General features: G+C 35.4%; 1 protein-coding gene across 1 annotated transcript in view; it reads right to left on the minus strand.

Moving 5' to 3' along the window:
* The window catches only part of COL4A5 (collagen type IV alpha 5 chain), a 348,876-nt gene that overhangs the window by 158,625 nt on the left and 167,229 nt on the right, over positions 1-23,022 (minus strand). The window contains exons 10-19 of the mRNA XM_084870434.1: positions 17,966-18,028; positions 11,707-11,742; positions 11,578-11,619; positions 11,330-11,422; positions 10,776-10,829; positions 10,623-10,679; positions 10,311-10,355; positions 5,195-5,248; positions 3,217-3,258; positions 1,051-1,183 (exon numbers count right to left, since the gene is read on the minus strand). Coding sequence (XP_084726560.1) covers positions 1,051-1,183; positions 3,217-3,258; positions 5,195-5,248; positions 10,311-10,355; positions 10,623-10,679; positions 10,776-10,829; positions 11,330-11,422; positions 11,578-11,619; positions 11,707-11,742; positions 17,966-18,028 — 619 coding nt within the window. The remainder of the gene's footprint in view (positions 1-1,050; positions 1,184-3,216; positions 3,259-5,194; positions 5,249-10,310; positions 10,356-10,622; positions 10,680-10,775; positions 10,830-11,329; positions 11,423-11,577; positions 11,620-11,706; positions 11,743-17,965; positions 18,029-23,022) is intronic.

The following is a 23,022-nucleotide window of genomic DNA, read 5'->3' on the forward strand; positions in this document are numbered from 1 at the left end:
ATCAATAAAATATTTTTTAAAAATGCACTTGTATTTATGGCAATAATCATTTTTCTTTACTGATTTTATTTGTGCCTTCTCTTGCCTTTATATTGTTTGCTTTATTTTTACCTTTATAAAGTTTTTCATTTTATTTTGTTTGTCATTGCATTCCTTTTTATGCATTTATCTGCTGATGGGCACTTAGGCTGTTTCCAAATCTTAGCTATTATAAATTGTGTTGCTATGAACATATGGATGCATATATTCTTTTTGATGAGTGTTTCAGATTTCTTAGGATATATTCCTAGAAGTGGGATCACTAGGTCAAATGGGAGTTCCATTTTTAACTTTTTTAGGAAATTCCATACTGTTCTCCACAGTGGCTGCACCAGTCCGCATTCCCACCTGCAGTGTACAAGGGTTCCATTTTATCCACAGCCTTGCCAACACTTGTTGTTTGTAGATTTGTTGAGAAAATCTATAGTAAGAGTGGGGAAGTTTCTGTCAATTAAAAGATACTCTTCTATTGCCATGTCCACCTTGGAACTAATATGATAATATATATGTGGATTAATAAAGAAGGTACAAATGATAAAGGATACAAAGACTAGCAGCCTGAATCTGTTAATCAGTACATTCTTGGTAAGGTATGATTAAGTCACTGTCCTTTCTTAACAATCTGGTCTAGCAAGATCTATTTTCCTATTACTCCCAATTTACAATGGGCCATAAACAAAAAAATGTAACAGCTTAGCTAGAAGCACTACCCAGAACAGGCATTTAGATAAAATCTAACTTCCCCATTCTAACTGACTCAAGAGGAGCTGTGAAGCTCACCATAAAAGCCTGGTAGTTAGGAAACATAGAAAACAAAGAAACCTAGGAATATACAGTATATATGGGGCAATCTCATTATATCACTTGCTCAGGCTTTGGATCTTTGTATCCCCTGAGCCATCAGCATTGCCTGATTAAAGGTCACTCCTGAAATCTCCGAGTGTTTGACTGTTGCCTTTTTGTGTCAATTCCATAACACAAACACAAGAGTATTAGTACAGTCCCTTTTACCTGGAGGTCCAGGAAGGCCAGGTAGACCCTGTATTCCAGGAAATCCTTGTTCTCCTTTTTCTCCAGGCAAGCCAGGTAATCCCATGTTTCCTTTTTCTCCTACAGTTACACCAGTCCCAGGCCTAGGAATTACCTTAATTATAAAAAAAAGAAAAAAAAAGAACTCAAAAAAGCAGAATCTCGTTCTCCAGAAGATAACCTAGTAGCTACATCTGATTATAATGTCATCATTTTCACAAAGTGCTGAGATGCAAAATCATTGACTATAACAAAGATTGAGTCACATTCTATATCACTCCTTCAACTGATTAGAAATCAAAAGCCAGTTATAATATTACCACTCTCCTGAGCTCCAGGATTATAGAGCGATCATTATTTTATATGTATATTGCCTTATAATTCACATTCAGTTCATTGCAATCACTTAAACTAAGCCTGATCAGTCTTTACTGCAAATATCTCTCTAGTTTTCCCTCTTCTTTTCTGTTGCCATAGTTACTATCCTTACCTCAACTTGGACTAACAGAAGCACCTTAGAATTTTTCCTCTTGAATCCAAATCTATTGGTAGGATATGCTTCCTCAAAACCTAATTTTTCTGTTTTTAAGGACTCAAAATTGTTCACTACTTCTTACTATAACTTATGCTACTTTTAACCCTGTACTCTGTCAAGTCACTTTTTACTTCCAATACATTTCTTACCTTTTTCATCTCCAGCTATTACTAGTGATGAATTTTTAGTAGAGTGAGGTCTATCTGATTATAACCACTTCATACAACTTGCACATCCTTGTTTTTGCTTTTGAATATGCCATTTTATTTTTAATTTTTAATATGCCATTTTAAACATCAATAATGCCTTCTTCCAACCATTCCCTTTATTAACCCATTTTTTTCTTTCTCTTAAAAAAAAAGAAAAAGAAAACTTATCTCTTCCAGGAAGACTGTATTGATTAAAATCAATGAACTGACTACTCCTTTTTGCTCTTTCTCCTTAAAACCTTAGCAACTAAAGGATTTCATACTAAATAAATACAAAGAAATTAGGCTCATAGAGTAAAGGTTAGTAAGCTTTAGATTTAAGAAAGTATCCATCCAAGGTACAAATCAACACCTATTGGAAAAGTGTGATTTTCACTGGTATAAGAAACATTCAGACAAAAGAACACTGAAAGTTGTGGGACCTAGAATTGGGATAGCAATTCAAAGGGGAAAGTGAGATGCTGGAAAGAACTGATTCTCAAAATTTCCATGTCTTCTGATCTTCATCAAAATTTTATCATCTTATTTGATAAAGAAATGATTTCTTAGAGTACTAAAACTGATTTTAAAATTAAAGTGAATAAAATTATATAATATTTTAAAAAGTATATCCTCATTAGATATCCCCCTATAAAAGTATATCCCCCTTAGTTCCTAATAAGGTACTAAGTATCAATATTTGAAGCTCACTATGGGAAAAAGAATATAATTATATCTGAGTACATAGGTTTCGTGGCACTTGCATATTGCATATTTAATACAGTTTAAAGTCAAGAGTCTTACCAAATTTCAGCCAAAGAAAAACCAATCTATTGAGTTGCAACATGATATTTTATTCTTAATAAGATGAAAATATATTTGATTTAAATTTCATGGTGGATGCAAAGATGACAAAAGATCTGTAAATTCCCCAATTATTGTTTCATGAAGCAGTTTGCTACATTTGTTATTCAAGGTCCCTAGAAGCACACACTCAGGGGGAAAAAGAGGTGTGACTCAGACAATTACAAATTGAGAAAACCATCTTAGATCAAATTCTTCTTTACTTTGAGCTTTGCAAGGGAAATGACTAATTCCTAGTTCCCCAAGTTTCTTTTATTGAAACTTTGTAAGCAACACTTGCACCACCTGCTGGTTACTTGAAAAATGATTTGGTAATCATGATGCAAAACAACCCAATCTCATAATTTTGGAACTTTACTGTGGAGACCACAGACAGAACAATACAATGACTTTGAGGTTAGCATCACTAACATTTTTAGATGTAAAGATTTTTAAGACAGTAGAAATTGATAATGACTTGGAATTTTGCGTTCTATTAGGAAAGGGTACATAGTATATAATTAAGGTACAAAAATGAAAATTCATTAATACATTTGATAAATGAAGACTAAAAATACTTACAAGTCCAGGAGGGCCAGGTGGGCCAATGTCACCTTTTTGGCCCTGTTCAATACAGTTTTAAAATACGTTAGTAAAAGTCACACTGAAACATCCATTTCTTCAAAAACATAACAGATAACTAAGATTCATAAAGTCCCAGAAATCCATAATAAAATATATAAAAAAACTATATCATGAGGTAAACAAAACAGTAGTGACGTAAGCCTAAGAAGACCTGTGATGCTGTTGCAGATTTACTAGCTATACAATCTTGACCAAACAAATTAATTTATCTGTCTTATCTATAGGGCAGGATTCTAAAATATTTCTAGCTCTAAATTCCTTTAATTTTAAAATTCATATTTTCTAAGAAACTTCAAATATTTTATAAAGAAGATACTGAATAAAAAATCTGTACCAATATAATTAGTTTAAACCAGGTGTCGGCAACCTGCAGCTCCGGAGCCGCATGCGGCTCTTTTTGTTAAGTGAAAAATCCTTTTTCTGCACGATCCGGTATATAGCATTAAGGTAAGAAACAATATATGCAGTGTTATATTTGTTTTAAATGTCACAATGGTTTTGCGGCTCCCAGGTTTTTTTTTTCCTTCGAAAAGAGGTTCAAGTGGCTCTTTATATCTTAAAGGTTGCCGGCCCCTGGTTTAAACCATTACATATTTATATGTTTAGTCATGTTTTCATAAAACTTGTCAAGGTCATAAATTTAGTGTAGTTTCCATTATTGACAGATATATTATAGCTGATGGACTTAAGTATAATCAGGAATAGCCAATAAATCATAATGACTTTTGTGACTTTGCTCTTAGAAGTTAATGAAAAATAAATTCAGACAAAACTATTACCCTTAACCACTAGCTAAAGCAGCATGAAGAACACAGTATTCAATTTTTACTCTACTGGCCAAGACCCAAGAATAGACTTCTCTCCCACAACTCTACTCTTGTTCTAAACTTGTTTATAAAAACCTATCTATAAGCTTTTTTTACTTTAAAAAGTTTTTCTGTCTTAGTCCTGGCTGGTGTTCCTCAGTTGGTTGGAGCATTGACTGTACACCAAAAGATAATAGGTTCGATTATCAACTAGGGCATATTTGTTCTCCAGATTACAGGTTTGATTGCTTATGGGAGACAATCAATCAATGTTTATCTCTCAAGTCAATGAAAAAGGTTACTCTGTCCTATAACTTTTTACTTAATACTTGAAAAACAACCGTATTCTCTGAGTATATGTAATTTCCTTTATTCTACTTGTACCTCTTACTTCAAAATAAAACTCAGATATAATTTTGAGATAAACACCATTTAAATAGTGCCATCAGAAAACATTTTAGTTTGTAATACCGTTACTGCAAAACAAAGTTTTTCAGTTTGGGTTTTCATACAAAGCAATTAGAGACCATAGAGGTTAGAAAACTGGATATTTTGTGATCTGTTATATATATGGAAATTGTGCACTTCATAAAAGCTTTAAAAGTCACTTTTAAAATAGGCAACTAAATAAATTTCTACAGTCAGGCTGCACAGCCAAATGAAAGAAAAAACAGCAAAGAATTAGTCACAGACTTCTAGACAATAACTGCATAAAGAATGGAAATGTTTTGTGAAGACATTCTAAAGTCATAACTATAAGCCTTTTAATAGGAGGACCTTACTAAAATAGTGCTGAATCTTCTTTCTGGAGAACAAAAGTTTTGCAGATACATATTTAAAGTAAAGGCATCAACTTTTCACAATGGAAATGCTAAAATTAAACAGTTCTTCATGGACTGTGATTTAGAACAATGGATGAAAATTCAGAGAAAGTGGTATTTAAAAGAAGAGGGCAACAACAAAAGATGAATAAAAAAATGTATGTTTTGAATACAAAAGCTAGTCATTTAGAACTTTTCATTTATAACTCAGTTTGGGGAGATAAATGAATTATTATCAATATTATAACTAGGATAAAATCAGTCACTTAAAATTATTAAAAGTCTTACCTTTTCTCCAATCCTTCCTGGTTCACCAGGATAACCAGGATCACCAGGCAAACCCTTTTAAAACATAGAGGACAGTGTGACATTGGCAAAAATGATGAAGTAAAGGAATCTCCAAATCCTCCCTCCACAAAAAAGAAAATAAATAAAATAACTGGAGTCAACCCTTTTAGAACACTAGAAATTAGCCAAAGGCTTGCAGCCATCCAGGAAACATTTATTGAAAACAAGTGACATTTATTTTATTTATAATATATTTAATTGATTTTTTTACAGAGAGGAAGAGAAAGGGATAGAGAGTTAGAAACATCGATCAGCTGCCTCTTACACACCCCTTACTGGGGATGTGCCTGCAACCAAGGTACATGCCCTAGACTGGAATCGAACCTGGGAGCTTTCAGTCCGCAAGCCAACACTATCCATTGAGCTCAACCTGTTTCAGCACAAGTGACATTTTAATTTGCTCTAGCTATTTCCATCATCTCTCCTCAGCTTTCCAGGAGCTTCAAAAACCAATAGTACTTAATCAAGGTTAAAAACAATAGCCTGGCAACAACTGGAAGAAAAAATAAACTGGGTTGGAGCTTCTTCAAAGACCCTTTCCTACAGAAGTGTCACTTGTATGGTGGTTACCCAAAAGCCCCACTGGCAAGACCCCACTACCTTTGTTTTACCTAATTTGAGTTCTCCCAATACAGAGAACAACCTTTTCCCTAGGTATAACTATAGAAAACAATCGGGCAAATTGTTGAATATCATGGCTGCTAATCATTAAACAAAGACAAAATGTTCCAAAAGAAACCAGGAACTGAGACCCTGAATTTGCCTCCTCTAACACCATTTTATATGTTTAAGCCATTTGTGAATCTGCAATTTATAAATTGAGGACTGCCTGTTCAGCAAAATTACTTGTAAATAAATTTATGTGATTTTATTGCTTCCAACTTCCACTCTGATTAGGAATAATCCCTTCCCTTTGACATTGTCTCCATATGTCATCAAATTTCCTCTCTGTCCTTGAAAACTTACTTTAATACCTACTGTGAATACTCTTAATATTAAGGGTGCTTGAAATAATGTTCCTGAACTGACATGTTTTAAATGTTTCTCCACTTTTAGTAATTTGAATAATCTGTCAAAACTTGTACTTAGCCGAAACCTGTTTGGCTCAGTGGATAGTGGATAGAGCTTCAGCCTGAGGACTGAAAGGTCCCAGGTTCGATTCAGGTCAAGGGCATGTACCTTGGTTGCGGCACATCCCCAGTAGGAGATGTCCAAGAGGCAGCTGACCGATAATTCTCTCTCATCGATGTTTCTAACTCTCTATCCCTCTCTCCTCCTCTCTGTAAAAAAAAAATCAATAAAATATTTTAAAAACAGACAAAAACTTTTACTTAAAAAACTTATGTTCATACAAAAATTTGTAGGTGAATGATTTTAGCAATTTTATTCATAATGTCCAAAACCAGAAACAATCAAAATATCCTTCAATGGGCAAATGAATAAGTTTGTCTTGCTATACCTATACAAACAAATATTATTCATCAATAAAAGTGATTGAACTATAGATATGCAAATGAATACTAATGCTATGTAAATGAATAGTAATTTAAAAGGCTATGTACATAAAAGTGAAATCATGTTGTATTTGTCTTTTTTCTGTCTGACTCATTTCACTTAGCATAATACCTTCTAGGTCCTTATGTGGAGTCTAAAAAGCAAAATAAGTGAATAAACAAAACAGAAAGACTCACAGATACAGAGAACAGAGTGATAACTATGTATGATGCTAGTGGGTAATTTAAGTATTGGGAAGACCGCTTTGTAAACTATACGATTGTCTAACTGCAATGCTGTATACCTGAAAATAATACAAAATAATATTGAATGTAAACTGTGTAATTGAAAAATAAACTTGGAAGTCTATATATAATATTATTCCATTTGTATGATATTATGGAATAGGTAATATTATAGGGATAAAGAACAGATTAATTTTTGTTGGAGTCTTAAGTTAGGATGGAAGGGATGAGATGACTATGAAAAAGGAGTGTGAGGAAACTTTTGAGGATGATGGAATTGTTTTTGATTATAGAGTTGGTAACAGATATATGCATTTGTCAATACACACATAACTATGTTAATAATGATTCATTTTACAGTACAAACATTATATCTCAATAAATCTGACTAAAAATCTGGCTTAAACATACGTGTGTGTGTGTGTGTGTGTGTGTGTGTGTGTATACATATATACAATGGAATACTACTCAACAATAAGAATAGATGAAATACTGCCATTTGTGACAACATGGATTGATCTTGAGACTATTATGCTAAGCAAAATAAGTCACACAGAAAAAGTCAGGATCCATATGATTTCATTGATAAGTGGAATATAAAACAAAAAGCAATAATGAACAATGAAGACAAACAAAAATCAACTCATAGACACAGACAATAGTACGATGGTTAACAGAGGGACTGAAGTTTGGGGAGGTAGTAAAGGGTAAAAGGATTCAAATATATAGTGACAAAGAGAAATTTGACTTTGGGTAATAAATATACAATGCAATATCTAAATGATGTATTATAGAATTGTAGGCTTAAAACCTACATAACTTTATCAATCAAGGTTACTGCAATCAATTTAATTAAAAAATAAAATATAGGGAGGGAGAAACCAAGATGGTGGCATAGGTAACTGCCTAACTGCAGCCTCACACAACAATTTCAAAAAATACAACTAAAATATAAAGTGGACATTATCCAGAACTACAGGAAAGTTGACTGACTGGAAATTCTACAATGAGAAGGAAAGAGAAAACCAGAAGGAAAATCACAGGAGCTGTAAAAGCCTAAGGTACGGAGACACGTTGCGTGCGTGGAGAGGACGGAGCCTGAGAAGAGGGGCGGCTGAGTGCCTGGCTGGTGTTCCTTGGTGGGAAGGAGATAAAAGCCCCGGACTGTGCTGAACCCCAGTTCCGACAGCACTGAACGCCAGTTCTGAGTGAGACCCTGCGGATGCAGACACATACAGAGGGAATCAGGGCTGTAAGACGGAAGCTCAGGGGAATGGCGAAAGGCAGAGCCCCGGAGTCAAGCACATTGTGCGCAGAGGACTGACTGTTGACTGTGCTGCTAGATTGCCCTAGCAGGAAGGAGACAAAAGCTCCAGACTGTGCTGAGCCCCAGTTCTGGGCGAGACCCTCGGGCCCCAGGCTCATACAGAGGGAATCTGGGCTGTAAGGTGGAAGCTCAGGGGAGCGGTGAAAGGCAGAGCCCCTGAGTCACGCACATTTCGCGCAGAGGACAGACTATTGATTGAGCCACTAGATTGACCTAGCGGGAAGGAGACATAAGTTCCGGACTGCTCTTAACCCCACTTCCAACTGCACTGAACCCTAGTTGTGGGCTTGTTGCGGGAGAGACTAGTCTGTCTGATAGCGGGCGAAACTCTAGGCTACCTTTCTCTCAGAGGTGCTTGCAGTGAGTACCAAAGGACACTGAGGAACACTGAGACTCAGGATCCTCATAGAACGGGGCTAACCAGAAGCCAAGGCTGTAGGCTCCACCCTGAAACTCCACCCCATTCAAGCTGAGCACAGAGGCTCTTGCAGTTTTCCAAGTCTAGTCGAATAAGGCTGTCTCCTGGCATAGATACAGCTGATCCTCCCACCCTACCAACTCAGGGAAGCAGCGAAAATGCCTAGACAAGGAAACAGATCACAAACAAAAGAAATGGAGGACAAAAAGTGACTGGATATAGAGTTCAAAACCACACTTATAAGATTTTTCAAGAATCTCCTAGAAAAGGCCAATAAAGTAAACAAGACCTATGAAGATATGAAAAGGGATCAACTAGAAATAATAAAGGATCAACTAGAAATAAAGAATACATTCTCTGAAATAAAAAAAAAATATTATACAGAGTCCTAAAAACAGAATGGAAGATTGCAAGAATCAAGTCAAAGATTTGGAACACAAAGAGCCAGAGGACACTCCTCCACAGAAGCAAGAAGACAAGAGAATCCAGAAAGTTGAAGATAGTGTAAGAAACCTCTGGGACAACTTCAAGCGAACCAACATCAGAATTATGGGTGTCCCAGAAGATGAGAGAGAGCAAGATACCGAAAACATATTGAAAGAAATAGTGAAAGAAAACTTTCCCCACCTGGTGAAAGAAATAGACTTACAAATCCAGGAAGCGCACAGAACCCCAAACAAAAGGAATCCAAAGAGGACCACACCAAGACACATCATAATTAAAATTCCAAGAGCAAAAGACAAAAAAGAGAGAATATTAAAAGCGGCAAGAGAAAAGCAGGTAGTTACCTATAAAGGCGCACCCATACAATTGTCAGCTGATTTCTCAACAGAAACCATGCAGGCCAGACAGGAATGGCAAGAAATATTTAAGGTGATGAATAACAAGAACATACAGCCAAAAATACTCTACCCAGCAAAGCTATCACTCAGAATCAAAGGCCAGATAAAGAGCTTCACAAATAAAAAAAAAGCTAAAGGAGTTCATCACCACCAAACCAGAATTATATGAATTGCTGAAGGGGGTTCTTTAGGAAAAGGAAGAAAATAAAGATAAAAATTATGAACAACAAATATGTAACTATCAACAAGTGAATCTAAAAACCAAGGGAATTTAAAAACCTGATGAACAACATTAACTGTTAAATATATTAGAATTAAAGGTACGGAAGGGGAGTGGACTGACAATTCTTGGGGAAAAGAGGGGTTGGGGGCGCGGGAAGAGACTGAACATAAACTGTGCACCTATGGATGCAGACAGTGGGGGTGGGGAAAGGGCAGAGGGTGGGGTGGGAAACTGGTGGAGGGGGAAAAATGAGGAACTTTTGTAATAATATGAACAATAAAGATTTATTAAAAAATAAAATAAAATATAGAATCAGATTTTGGTTACAAAACATCTGACACAAAAACATAGGAATTTAAAATTCATGTTCAAAAGAAAAAGAATAATTTCCATTCATTTAAACTATTCTAAATATAAGCCATATAAGCCTCTTTGCCATCCTGCTTCCTGACCTTGCCTTTTTTTTTTCTATTTTTTTTTTTTTTCTGGGGGATGTACTTTACTCACTGGAATTCCTGGCTGGCCATTCTCTCCATCTTTGCCTGGTTTACCCTATAGAATTCAAAGAAATGCAAAAATATGAACTTGTTATTTAGGAAATATGAGGTTAAAGAACATAACAACCTTTATTCCTGACTTGGACTATATTAAGTAGACTTTTTTGGACTTCAATATTATAACAACACTTAAATAAAATAGTATTTTATGTATTCAATTGTGACCTTTTGAAGCAATGAAGGTAGGATTTAAAGAGAAAGAATTAAATTATACTCATATATTTAAATATTTTTGCAGAGTATTGGTAATTATAATACTTACTCTTTTGCCAGGGTCTCCTTGTTCACCCTTCTCACCTTTCACACCACCTGGAGGGCCCTGGACACACAAAAATAGTTTTACATTGGTTCATTGAATACTATATATTAATACCAATTTACATTAAATGATGCCAAAAAAAATTAGGTTATTTACTGGAGGACCACGCATCCCTGGAGGTCCAGGAGGCCCTCGTTCACCAGGAAGTCCCTATGTAATAGTAGAAGAAAGGAAAGCACGATTAATACTGATGATTAATAATGTTAATGCTACAACAAGCTTGAAATGCTTTTATGAAGCCGAGCTATAGACTCATGTAGTATAACCAAGGATAACAAGATGTTTTTAATTCAAAGTTAAAATCTGCTAGGCAAAGGGATCATCTTTTTCACTTCATTTAATTTTTAGTGGATGGTCAAGCCAAGTTTTGAGATAAATAACAAGACATCACTTAAAATGAAAGTATTAATGATTTTTAAAATTATATCTTTTTTGTTGAAAGTATTATAGATGCCCCCCCCCCCCGTAAATGTAATCTTACACTTTAAATGGATGGATTATATGGTATATATATTACACATCAATAAAGTTCTTTAAATATTATTTCAAATCCATGTTATTTTTAAAATACAATAATATAATCACATTAGAGCTTATAATTCATTTTAATGGAATGACACTTTTATAGCAGATGCTCTCCACACACTCACCTGATCTCCTTTCTGAAATTCTACATCAATTGGTCTTTTCTGTTCACCGATCTGCCCTGGTGGCCCAGGAGGGCCCTGAAGACCTTGCTCACCCTATTTGCAAGATAAAATAAGAATATTATATTTCATAATTTAAACAAAAAAATAACATAACATGTAAGCAAAGTGACAAGAGGCAAACTGACAAGTTCAAATGACCATGAAAGGAAAAACTTGGGGATGAATGATCCCCTTTTGTCTTTACTCACCTTTTCTCCCTTGGGTCCTTGAAAATTTAAGCCCATATTACCCTAAAGAGATAGGTTTCAGCTTAAAATCTCATTGACAATAACAAAAAAATCCACACCAAATAAAAGATGTAAAGAAAAGGAAAATACCTTTAGTCCTGGAAGTCCTGGTGGACCAGGAGGGCCCTAAGAATAGAAGACACAGAAAAGGAAACAAGTGTTATATTAATGTTTATTTTAAAATTACTTTGTTTCATAAAAAATGAGGACTGAAGACATCCTTCAAAATAATATTTTCTATTTTACTCATTGCTTTCTAGTCAGACACACATTTTAAATAATTTAAATAAAGTAGATCAATGTGGAGATTTCTCATGTCAGGATACAAGTGGACAGGGGAAGACATACAAGGATGGATAGAGACACCAATGCCAAAATAAGTACAAAAGTTAATGTCAACAAACATCAAATTTATCATGTCAGAATTATAGGTTAACTTAGGTAACATAAGGCAATTAATGCTCTAATTCTAAAAATATGTGTTAACAGGACTTGTCCGCACTTAAAGATTGAGTGAAATTATAGATATGGTCATATGTATCATAAGTTTTGTTTCATTTCCTTTTGATTTTTTTGTTCCCCTGAGTGTATGCTCAGATGTTGAGTATACTAATATATCTGGGAACATTAAAACTTTTTTTGATATAATATAAACGAATGTGTTGGTACCTGTTTTGTCAGGTATAATATTTGTTCTGCATTACAGTTCTTAATTTGTTTAGAATTTTGTGAAAGATGTTATAGTTTTATTGACAAAAGCAATCATTTTTTAAATTTTCTTTTGTTTAAAATATTAAATATGCCTCCTTTCTCCCCAGTTGATGCTCCTCCCCCCGGCCACTCCTACCTCTGAGGGCAGCACCACTGCCCCAGTGTCTGTGTCCATTGGTTATGCTAATACGCATACATACAAGTCCTTTGGTTGATCTCTAATCCCTTGCTCCCCTGTCCCTTATCTCTGGATCTATTTTTGTTCATCAGTTTATGTTGATATTTATATCCCACATATGAGCGAGATCACGTGATATTTATCTTTCTCTGACTGGCTTATTTTATTTAGCATAATGCTTTCCACTTTTCCAGTTCTATCCATGCTGTTTCAAATGGTAAAAGTTCCTTCTTATTTTATTTTATTTTCATTTTTTTATTTTTAAAAGTATTTTTATTAAATTATTATCTGTGTACATATTTTAACATTGCCCCCCCATACATACCCTCCCTCCCCAGAGTTTTGTGTCCATTGGTTGTACTTATATGCATGTATACAAGTTCCTTCTTTTTATAGCAGGGTAGTATTCCATTGTGTACACCACAGGTTTTTAATCCACTCATCTGCTTATGCGCACTTAGGCTGTTTCCAAATCTTAGCTATTGTAAATTGTGCTGCTATGAACTGGTGCATATGTCCTTTCTGATTTGTCTTCCTGGTTTTTGGGGATATAGAAGTGGGATTACTGGATCAAATGGGAGTTCCATTTTTAACTTTTTGAGGAAACTCCATACTGTTTTCAACAGTGGCTGCACCAGTCCTCATTCCCACCAACAGTGAAAAAGGGTTCCTTTTACTCTGCATCCTTGTCAGCACTTGTCCTTTGTTGATTTGTTGATGATAGCTATTCTGACAGGTGTGAGATGGTACTGCATTGTTGTTTTGATTTGCATCTCTTGGATCATTAGTGACTTTGATATGTTTTCATATGCCTCTCCGGGCCTTCTGTGTGTCCTATTTAGAAAAGAATCTATTTAGGTCCATTGCCCATTTTTTGATTGGGTTGTTTATCTTCCTTTTGTTAAGTTGCATGAGTTCCATGTAATTTTTGGAGATTAAATCCTTATCAGAGATAACATTGACAAGTAAGTTATCCCATGCAGTGGGCTTCCTTGTTGTTTTGTTGATGGTTTCTTTTGCTGTGCAGAAGCTTTTTATTTTGATGTAGTCCCTTCTGTTTATTTTCTCCTTAGTTTCCATTGCCCTAGGAGCTGTATCTGTAAAGATATTGCTATGACATATGTCTGATATTTTGCTGCCTATGTAGTCTTCTCAGATGTTTACGGTTTCTCCTTTAACTCTTAAGTTCTTTAACCATTTTGAGGTTTTTTTGTTTGTTTGTTTGTTTGTTTTTGTGTGTGTGTGTGTGTGTATGGTGTAAGTTGATGATCTAGTTTCATTTTTTTTGCATGTATCTGACTAAATTTCCCAACACCATTTATTGAAGAGACTGTCTTGACTCCATTGCCTCTGTAAAATATTAATTGAGTATAATGGCTTGGGTCTATTTCTAGGTTCCAAACGCAATCTTAAAGCTATGTACATACAAAAGCAATATAAAGTTTTGACTAAATATTTTATAATAAAACTAGAGGCCCAATGCACAGAATCTTGCACTGGTGGGGTTCCTAGGCCTGGCCCATGATCAGGGCTGATCTGGGCTTTCCAGCTGCAAGCCAGGGCCCTCCTTCCCAGGTTGTTGGATGCCAACTGGGGCCTTCCTTTGTTCCACGCCACTCTGGTGGTCAGCGCACATCATAGCAATTGATCATACCACTGATCTCCTGGTCAAACTCCCAAGGGGACAATTTGTATATATGTATTTACATTAGCAACTATCTTGAGAATTCAGGGAATTAGAGTGGAATTTAAGTTTTCAACAGTTTTGTTAAACCTAGAACCATGAAAAAGTATTCCAAAGAAAATCTGAAACTTCATATCTTGGGAAAACGATGGTACATTAATGAAAATTGAGGATAGATGATTTAAATATAATACTTGATTTTTTAATAGAAAGAAAAGTAGAGAGTAAGAGCCTTACTCTCCACCCCTCGCAACTTGGTAGGGGCCTGAACCTTCATCCCTTCTGAGGGAGGTCTCCTGCCCCCATGGCTGATTTGCTTCCCATGCACAGCACAAATCGGGACCCAGGTAACATAGACTTGGCCGCCCTCTGACTGCAGCAAGACTTGCTTGAGATGTCTTGTAACCATGGTGTGTGGAAGTGGATTTTTGATATCCAAATCCAGCCTAGTACCAGGAATGCTTAAGGCCTACTCAAGAAGGCAAATATCCTTTCCACTAATACAAACAGGGTAAAATAAGATTGTTGTTAGAGGGTTGAGTTTGACAGTTGAATAGTAGTCAATTTCTCAGAGGAAGTTAAATTGGCTAATTGAAATAAGCGAATATTCTAGAAAAATTGATTGTACTATACAAAAAGCTGTTCCTAAAGCATTAACAAAAATTCCTATTGGCAGTTCATCTCAGGGTAAAATTGGGTAACATGTAATCAACCTAGAGCAGTCATATTTTAGTGCAAATAATTAAAATGTAAAAGTTATCAAGACTACATTACAAAATTTCCTAATATTTAAATTAAAAAGGGGGTGATAGTGGAAAATATCATTTAAGGAAAAACATCCTATGAGTAAATTACATCTAGAAAATTTGTACTTTAGAAAATTAACTTTCATTTGAAATGTTAACAATAAGATACCCATGAAAAACACACATGGTGTCAAAACAAGCCAAAGGAAAATCATTTGGGCAAAACAGAAAATGAAAAAGAATCCCAAGTTAAATTTATAGAAAATATCCCTTTATTAACTTTTGGTCAAGAATATGTTTGTATATTTTCAGAAAACAACTCTGAGACCATGTGGATTCCTGCAACAGAGGAATTGACAGGACTGCTCCAGCCATGAAGACAGAAAAGAAACAGTCCAGAGATGGAAGATGCTGACAACGCCTTGCCATACTAGCAGACACCAGCTGTGCATTGCTGAAGGATTCCCAGGACCAAACGAGAGACAGTTGGACAATTTGTCCACAATTTGTCCACCAACCAGATCTGAAATATCATGGCTAACATGTACACATAAGGAACTGTTTTGACATTAAAATTGGGACTCAAAAGAACTGTTGGCTCAGAAAGGAACTCTCTACAGACTGATTAATTTTCCTCTCAGCATAACCATTATGGCTTGTCTGTTTCGGTTCTTACATGGGTATTTCTTGTATCACATGTTCTAACACATCTAGGGGAAATAATGAACAACATAAACTGATGAACAAAAACAGACCCAGAATCAGAGAAGCAGACTCCTCAGACTCTCAAACCTCAGAGGGAAGGTAGGTGAGGTTGGGATAAGGGGGAGAGATCAACCAAAGGACTTATGTGCATGCATATAAGCCTAACCAGTGGCCATGGACAACAGGGGGGTGGGGGCATATGTGGGGAGGGGTTTGCGATGGGGCAATGAGGACAATTATGTGATACCATAATCAATAAAGAAATTAAAAAATGAGAAAAATAAAAATAAAGAAATCAATAAATAACATCCTATATAATAAAAGGCTAATATGCAAATTGACCAAATGGTGAAACAACTGGTTGCTATGATGCACACTGATCACCAGGGGGCAGACACTCAATGTAGGAGCTTCCCCCTAGTGGTCAGTGTGCTTCCACAAGGGGAGCGCCACTCAGTCACAAGCTAGACTCATGGCTAAAGAGCACAGTGGCAGCAGTGCTAAGGATGTCCAACTGATGGCTTAGGCCCACTTCCCCAAAGGCTCCCAGATTGTGAGAGGGTGTAGGCTGCGCTGAGAGGAATGCCCCGAGAGCATGAATTTTGTGCACCGGGCCTCTAGTCTAAATATAAAAGCTTAAGTAACTGAATGACCAATTGACTGGTTGCTATGACAGACACTGACCACCAGGGGGCAGATGCTCAATGCAGGAGCTGCCCCCTGATGGTAAGCACACTCCCACAGCAGGAGGACTGCTCAGCTAGAAGCCTGGCTCACAGCTGGTGAGACTCTCCTGCCTCCACAGCAGCACCTACTGAACAGTGAGCAGTGGTGGCTGCAGGTGCAGTGGGGCTAGGATGAGCGGGAGCAGTGCAATGCCCAGCCCTGGCTTGGGCTCCTCCCTGGGCTGCTTTCCACTTCCTACACTGCTATATCCTTTGGGGGATGTCAGACTGCAAGTTTTGGCATGATTCCTGCAGGCCTGGCCAACATACCCTGAAAGTTCTTAGATTGCAGGAGGTTGCAGGCCAGGCTGAGGGACCCCACCAGTGCATGAATCCATGTACTGGGCCTCTAGTGTTAAATATTTTAGTAAAGTTTTATTTTTATGTGATCTGATTTTGTGCATATAAGAATGTTACAAGGTTTTAAAAATTAAATAGGCATTTGTCTGCCCAAGTGTGTCACCTCTTGATATCAAGGGACCTATTTTTTTACATATTGTACTTTGGTGGCATTTCTAAGTCTTGGCTGCACCTGTTGAATCAGGGTTAATTGAAAAAACATTTAGAAGTGCAGAATGAATAAGTTTTATGCCACAAAAGTTAGGGAAATGCAAGGTATAACAACACAACTAGTGTATACCAATGTTATAACAACAGAATTAAGAAAAAGTTTCACATCCATGTCTCATGCTTTGCAGCATGTCAACAACTAAAACAAACTAAATAAAGAAGGTTTCTAACCCTCTTTAAAAATATTTCCAGGAAATCAGTAATCAGAATCTTTTCTGATAGATTCTTCTGATATTTAACAATAGAGAACCAAGTTTGTCATAGGCAAAAATGTAAAATCTATAAAGGTATAATGCAAACTGTAACTTAAATACATGGCAGATGATATAGTAGCACCTGCGAAATTACTTTGACTGAAGCACAATGTTCTTGCCTTATTAAGAGGGCACCACGAAGCCGTTAAGTCCAAAATATGAGTTGAATTAAACCTGAGTATTTCAGGAGCAAAAATACTTAGAATTTATTATAGTAAAAAATATGAGTATCCATAGAAGTAGTAAATTAATAGTTTGCCTGCACATTAAGTCTTTAGAAGTTTTTGCTTCTTCCCTGGGGTAAAAACATGGTATCCTACTGCAGAGTGTTCACTAATCTCACCAGGCCTACAATTTTGTCAGCGGCCCCTAAGAAATCACAGCTGATTTTTTTTTCTATAAATACTTTTTTTTTTTCTCCTCTTAAAAAGAAAACTTCATTTTGAAAAAACATGTTTTATCAACTAGAGAACTGTTGTGGAAGACTTCATGAAATGGCCAGAATTGACTTCAACACTGACATATCAAGAGGTAACAAACAAAATACTTTATTTTAAATCTTTCATTTTTGACCCTCATTTTCCCCATCTATAAAATTGAGCTATTACTTAGCATATATTGGTCATGATGTTATTGTTAAATCTCTCGTTAGTAAGAATATTCTAGATTGTAAATATTGAAATGCATTATACTTTTAAATAATATATATAACATTACTATTTGAGAAGAAAATCAAAATAAAAGTGGGGAAAATGAAATTACACAAGTAAGCTTACCATCAAACCTGCTGGTCCTGGAGAACCAATTGGCCCTGGTATTCCAATGGGACCAGCTGGGCCCTGTTTTAAAGGAAGAGAAAAAGGATGAGAGAAAAGGAAAACACTCACTGTTCTACAATATGGATGAAATTTAAACTTAAGTAGTTGCCAGAATTCTGTTCTACAATTCTGATTCTGCAATATAATAGCTAATGTTTTAAAAATATAAGAATAAATGGATTTAATAATTATAAAAAATCAACTAGACAGATGGATAAAGTTTTTAGAAAACTTATGTTTTATAGTGGTAGATAAAATGTGGAACAAACACATCATAAGAAAGTTTTAGAAAATAAATTGATAAAGATGGGCATCAAGTGGTGGTCTTATGCTAGAACTGGAAAGAAAAAGCTATTAGTTTCAAGGTGGCTTTTATAATTTTTAGTTTTTAATCATTTTTTAATTTTTCAATTACAGTTGACATACATTATTATATTAATTTCAGGTGTTAAATCCAATGGTTAGACATTGTATAACTTACTAAGTGATCATCCCAATAAATCTCATACCCATCTGATACCATGCATAGTTATTAGAATATTATTGACTATATTTCCTATGGTGTACTTTACATACCCACAACTATGCTGTAACAACCAATTTGTATTTTGTAAAACCTTCACCTTTTCACCCATCTCCCCTAACTCTTATCCCATCTGGCAACTGTCAGTATTTTCTCTGTATCTATGAGTCTGTTTCTGTTCTGCTTATTTGTTTATTTTGATGTTTGAATTCAATTGTTTAGAATCAATGAAATAATATTAAAGATTACAAAGGAAGTGATTATAACTCAAAAAAATACAAAAATGATGCATTTTTTGTGGAACACAATTTAGCATCTCAAACACTTAAAAAATTGACTCCCTTCAAATCTAGCAATTGTACATCTAGTTATAAATCCTGAATTGTTTTTAATTTTAAAAAATCCTGACACAACCCAAATATTCAACAATAGGAGATTGGAGAAACAAATTGTAGTACAGCTACACAATGAAATATTCTATAGAAGAGAAACTGAATGAACTAGAGCCATATACAATCACAGAAGTGAATTTTAACATATCAAATAGAAAATTTTGTAAAAAACAACATATGTATTATATTATTTTAAAAGCAAAACTACTAAGTAATTCTATTGTTTATATGTAAAAATATATATAGGAAAACTATTTTTAAGAAACCATGTTCTGGGGGGCTGGAGTGACGTGGGTGTCAATTAGGGGAAAAGGAGACATAACTAATATTTTATTTATTTATTTTTATTGATTTCTTTATTGTTTAAAGTACTACATATACTAGCACATATATCTTCTTTTTGTCCCCATTGGCATTCCCCCAGCCTTCCCTACTCCCTGTCAAATGCCTTCATCCCCGCCCCCAACCCCAGTGTCATGTGTCCATTGGTTGTGCTTATATGCATGCACACAAGTCATATAATTAACCTCTTTTCCCTAAACCCCCACACTCCTTAGCCTTCCCGCTGTAATTTGACAGTCTGTTTGGTGCTTTCCTGCTTCTATATCTATCTTTTTGTTCAAAATGTTATAATGTTCTTTATTTTCCATAAATGAGTGAGATCATGTGGTATTTTTCTTTCATTGCCTGGCTTATTTCACTTAACATAATGCTCTCCAAGTCCATCCATGCTTCTGCAAATGTTAAGAATTCCTTCTTTTTCATAACAGCATAGTATTTCATTGTTTAGATGTACTATAGTTTTCTAATCCACTCATTTGCTGATGAGCATTAAGGCTATTTCCAAATCTTAGCTATGATGAATTGTGCTGTTATAAACATGGGGATGCATAGATCCTTTCTGATTGGTGTTTCTACTTTCTTGGGATATATTCCTAGATGTGGGATTACTGGGTCAAATGGGAGTTTCATTTTTAGTTTTTTGAGGAAACTTCATATTGTTTTCCACAGTGGCTGCACCAGTCTGCATTCCCACCAGCAATGCACGAGGGTTCCTTTTTCTCTGCATCCTCTTCAGCACTTGTCCTTTGTTGATTTGTTGACGATTGCCATTCTGACAGGTGTCAGATAGTATTACATTGACGTTTTGATTTGTATCTCACAAATAATTAGTGACTTTGAGCACGTTTTCATATGTCTCTTCTGTCTTCTTTTGAAAAGTTTCTATTAAGGTGCGTTGCCCCCCCTTTTTTTTTTATTGGATCATTTATCTTCCTTTTAAGTTGTATAAGGTACCAGTAGATGTTGCAGATTAAACCTTTATCAGTAATAACAGTTGCAAATATGTTCTCTCATACATTGGGCTTTCTTGTTTAGTTTATGGTTTCTTGCTGTGCAAAAGCTTTTTATTTTTATTTAGTCAAATTCGTCTATTTTCTCTTTAGCTTCCATTGCCCTTAGAGCGGTATCAGTGAAGAAATTGTTTCGGCATATATCTGAGATATCACTGCCTGTGGATTCCTCTAGTATTTTTATGGTTTCCCATCTTATGTTTAAGTCCTTTATTCATTTTGAGTTTATTTTTGTGTATGGTGTAAGTTGGTGATCTAGATTCATTTTTATTTGCATGTATATGTCCAATAATCCCAACACCATTTATTGAAGAGTCTGTCCTTTGTATGTTCATGCCTCCTTTGTCAAATATTAACTGAGCATAGTGGTTTGGGTTGATATCTGGGTTCTGTATTCTATTCTATTGGTCTTTATGTTTGTTCTTGTGACAGTACCATGCTGTTTTGAGAACAGTTGCTTTGTAATACAGCTTGAAATCTTGAATTGAGATCCCAACTATAATATTTTGTTCTTCTTTCTCAGGATTGCTGCAGCTATTTGGGGTCTTTTTTAGTCCAGATGAATTTTTGGAGCATTCTTTCTAGGTCTGTGAAATATGCCGTTGGTATTTTAATGGGGAGTGCATTGAATCTATATATTGCTTTGGGTAGTATGGACATTTTGATAATGTTGATTCTACCAATCCATGAACATGGAATGTTCTTCCATCTGTTTATATCTTCCTCTATCTCATTTTTTTTCAGTGTCATGTACTTTTCCACATATAGGTCTTTTACCTCCTTAGTTAAGTTTATTCCTAGGTATCTTAATTTTTTTTTTTTTGTTGAGATGGTAAATGGGATTGTTTTTTTTTAGTATTTTTTCTGTAAGTTCACTATTGGTATATAGAAATGCCATAGACTTCTTGGCATTAATTTTGTATCCTGCCACATTGCCGAACTCATTTATTAAGTCTATTAGTTTTTTGATGGAGTCTATAGGGTTTTATATGTACAATATCATTTCATCCGCAAATAAGGACAGCTTTATGTCTTCTTTTCCAATTTGGATGCCTTTTATTTCTTCTTCTTGTCTGATAGCAATGGCTTGTACTTCCAGTACTATGTTGAACAGGAGTGGTGAGAGAGGGCATCCCTGTCTTGTTCCTGTTCTTAGGTGACATTGTTTTAGTTTTTGTTCATTGAGTGTGATGCTGGCTGGGGTTTGTCATATATGGCTTTTATGATGTTGAGGTATGATCATTCTATTTCCACCTTGGTGAAAGTTTTTATCAAGTAAGGGTTGGATTTCATCAAGTGCTTTTTCTGCATCAATTGATATGACTATGTGGTTTTTATCTTTCAATTTGCGTGATATATCGTTTGTTAAGTAGTGGATATTGTATCATCCTTGCATCCCTGGGGTAAATCCTACTTGGTCATGGTGTATGATCTTCTGATGTACTGCTGAATCAGATTTGCTAGAATTTTGTTGAAGATTTTGGCATCTATGTTCATGAGGGATATTGGCCTGTAATTCTCCTTCTTTGTAGTGTCTTTATTTGGTTTTGGTATTAGGGTGATGCTGGCTTAATAGAATGACCTTAAAAGTGTTCTTTCCTCTTCAATTTTTTGGAATATGCTGAGGAGGGTGGGTTTTCTTTGAATTTTTGGTAACGCTCCCCTGTGAAGACATCTGGCCCTGGGCTTTTGATTGACAGTAGCTTTTTGATAACTGCTTCAATTTCTTTCATAGTTATTGAACCTTTGAGATGTTTAGATTCTCTCTAATTGAGTTTTGGAAGGTTGTATTTTTCAAGGAATATGTCTATATCCTCCAGGTTGTCCAGTTTGTTGAATATAGGTCATAGTATTTTTTAACAATACTTTGTATTTTGGCAGGGTCTGTTCTTATGTCTCCCCTTTCATTGCTTATTTTGTTTATTTGTGATCTCTCTCTCCTTGCTTCTTAATGAGTCTGGCTAGAAGTTCATCAGTATTGTTTATCCTTTCAAAGAACCAGCTCTTGGTTTTGTTGATCTTTTGCATTGTTTCTTTGGTCTCTATGTTGTTTATATCTGTTCTGATCTTTATTATTTCCTTTCTTCTGCTTACACTGGGCTTTTCTTGTTGCTCTCTTTCTAACTCTATGATTTTTAGGGTTAGGTAATTTATTACCATTGTTTCTTGTTTTTTTGTGTGTGTTTTTGTTTTCAGTAAGCTTGTAGAGCTAAGAACTTCCCTTTCAAGACGGCTTTTGCTGTGTCTCATATATTTTGGATTGTTGTGTTTCCATTGTCATTTGTTTCCAGGATGTTTTTGATTCCTTCCTTGATCTCTCTGGTAACCCAGTCATTGTTTAATAGCATCCTATTTAGTCTGCATGTGTTTGATTTTTTTGGATTGTTTATATTGCAGTTGATTTCCAGTTTTATGCCACTGTGATCTGACAAGATGCTTGATATGCTTTCTATCTTCTTGCACTTGAACAGATTTGCCTGTGACCCAGCATATGGTATATCTTTGAAAATGACCCATGTGCACTTGAGAAGAATGTACATTCTGTGGCTTTGGGGTGAAATGTTCTGAAGAAGTCCATTAATTCCATCTGGTTTAGTGAGTCATTTAGGATTGACGTTTCCTTGTTTATATAAACACATAGTCATATTGTGTGTACAGTATTTGTCCAATTATGATAGTGGGCTATTAAAGTCTCCTTACTATGAGTATATTGCTGTCAATCTCTCCCTTGATATCCTCCAGGTGTTT

The sequence above is a fragment of the Pipistrellus hanaki genome, assembly GCF_964339955.1.
Source record: "Pipistrellus hanaki genome assembly, chromosome: X".
Classification (NCBI taxonomy): domain Eukaryota; kingdom Metazoa; phylum Chordata; class Mammalia; order Chiroptera; family Vespertilionidae; genus Pipistrellus; species Pipistrellus hanaki.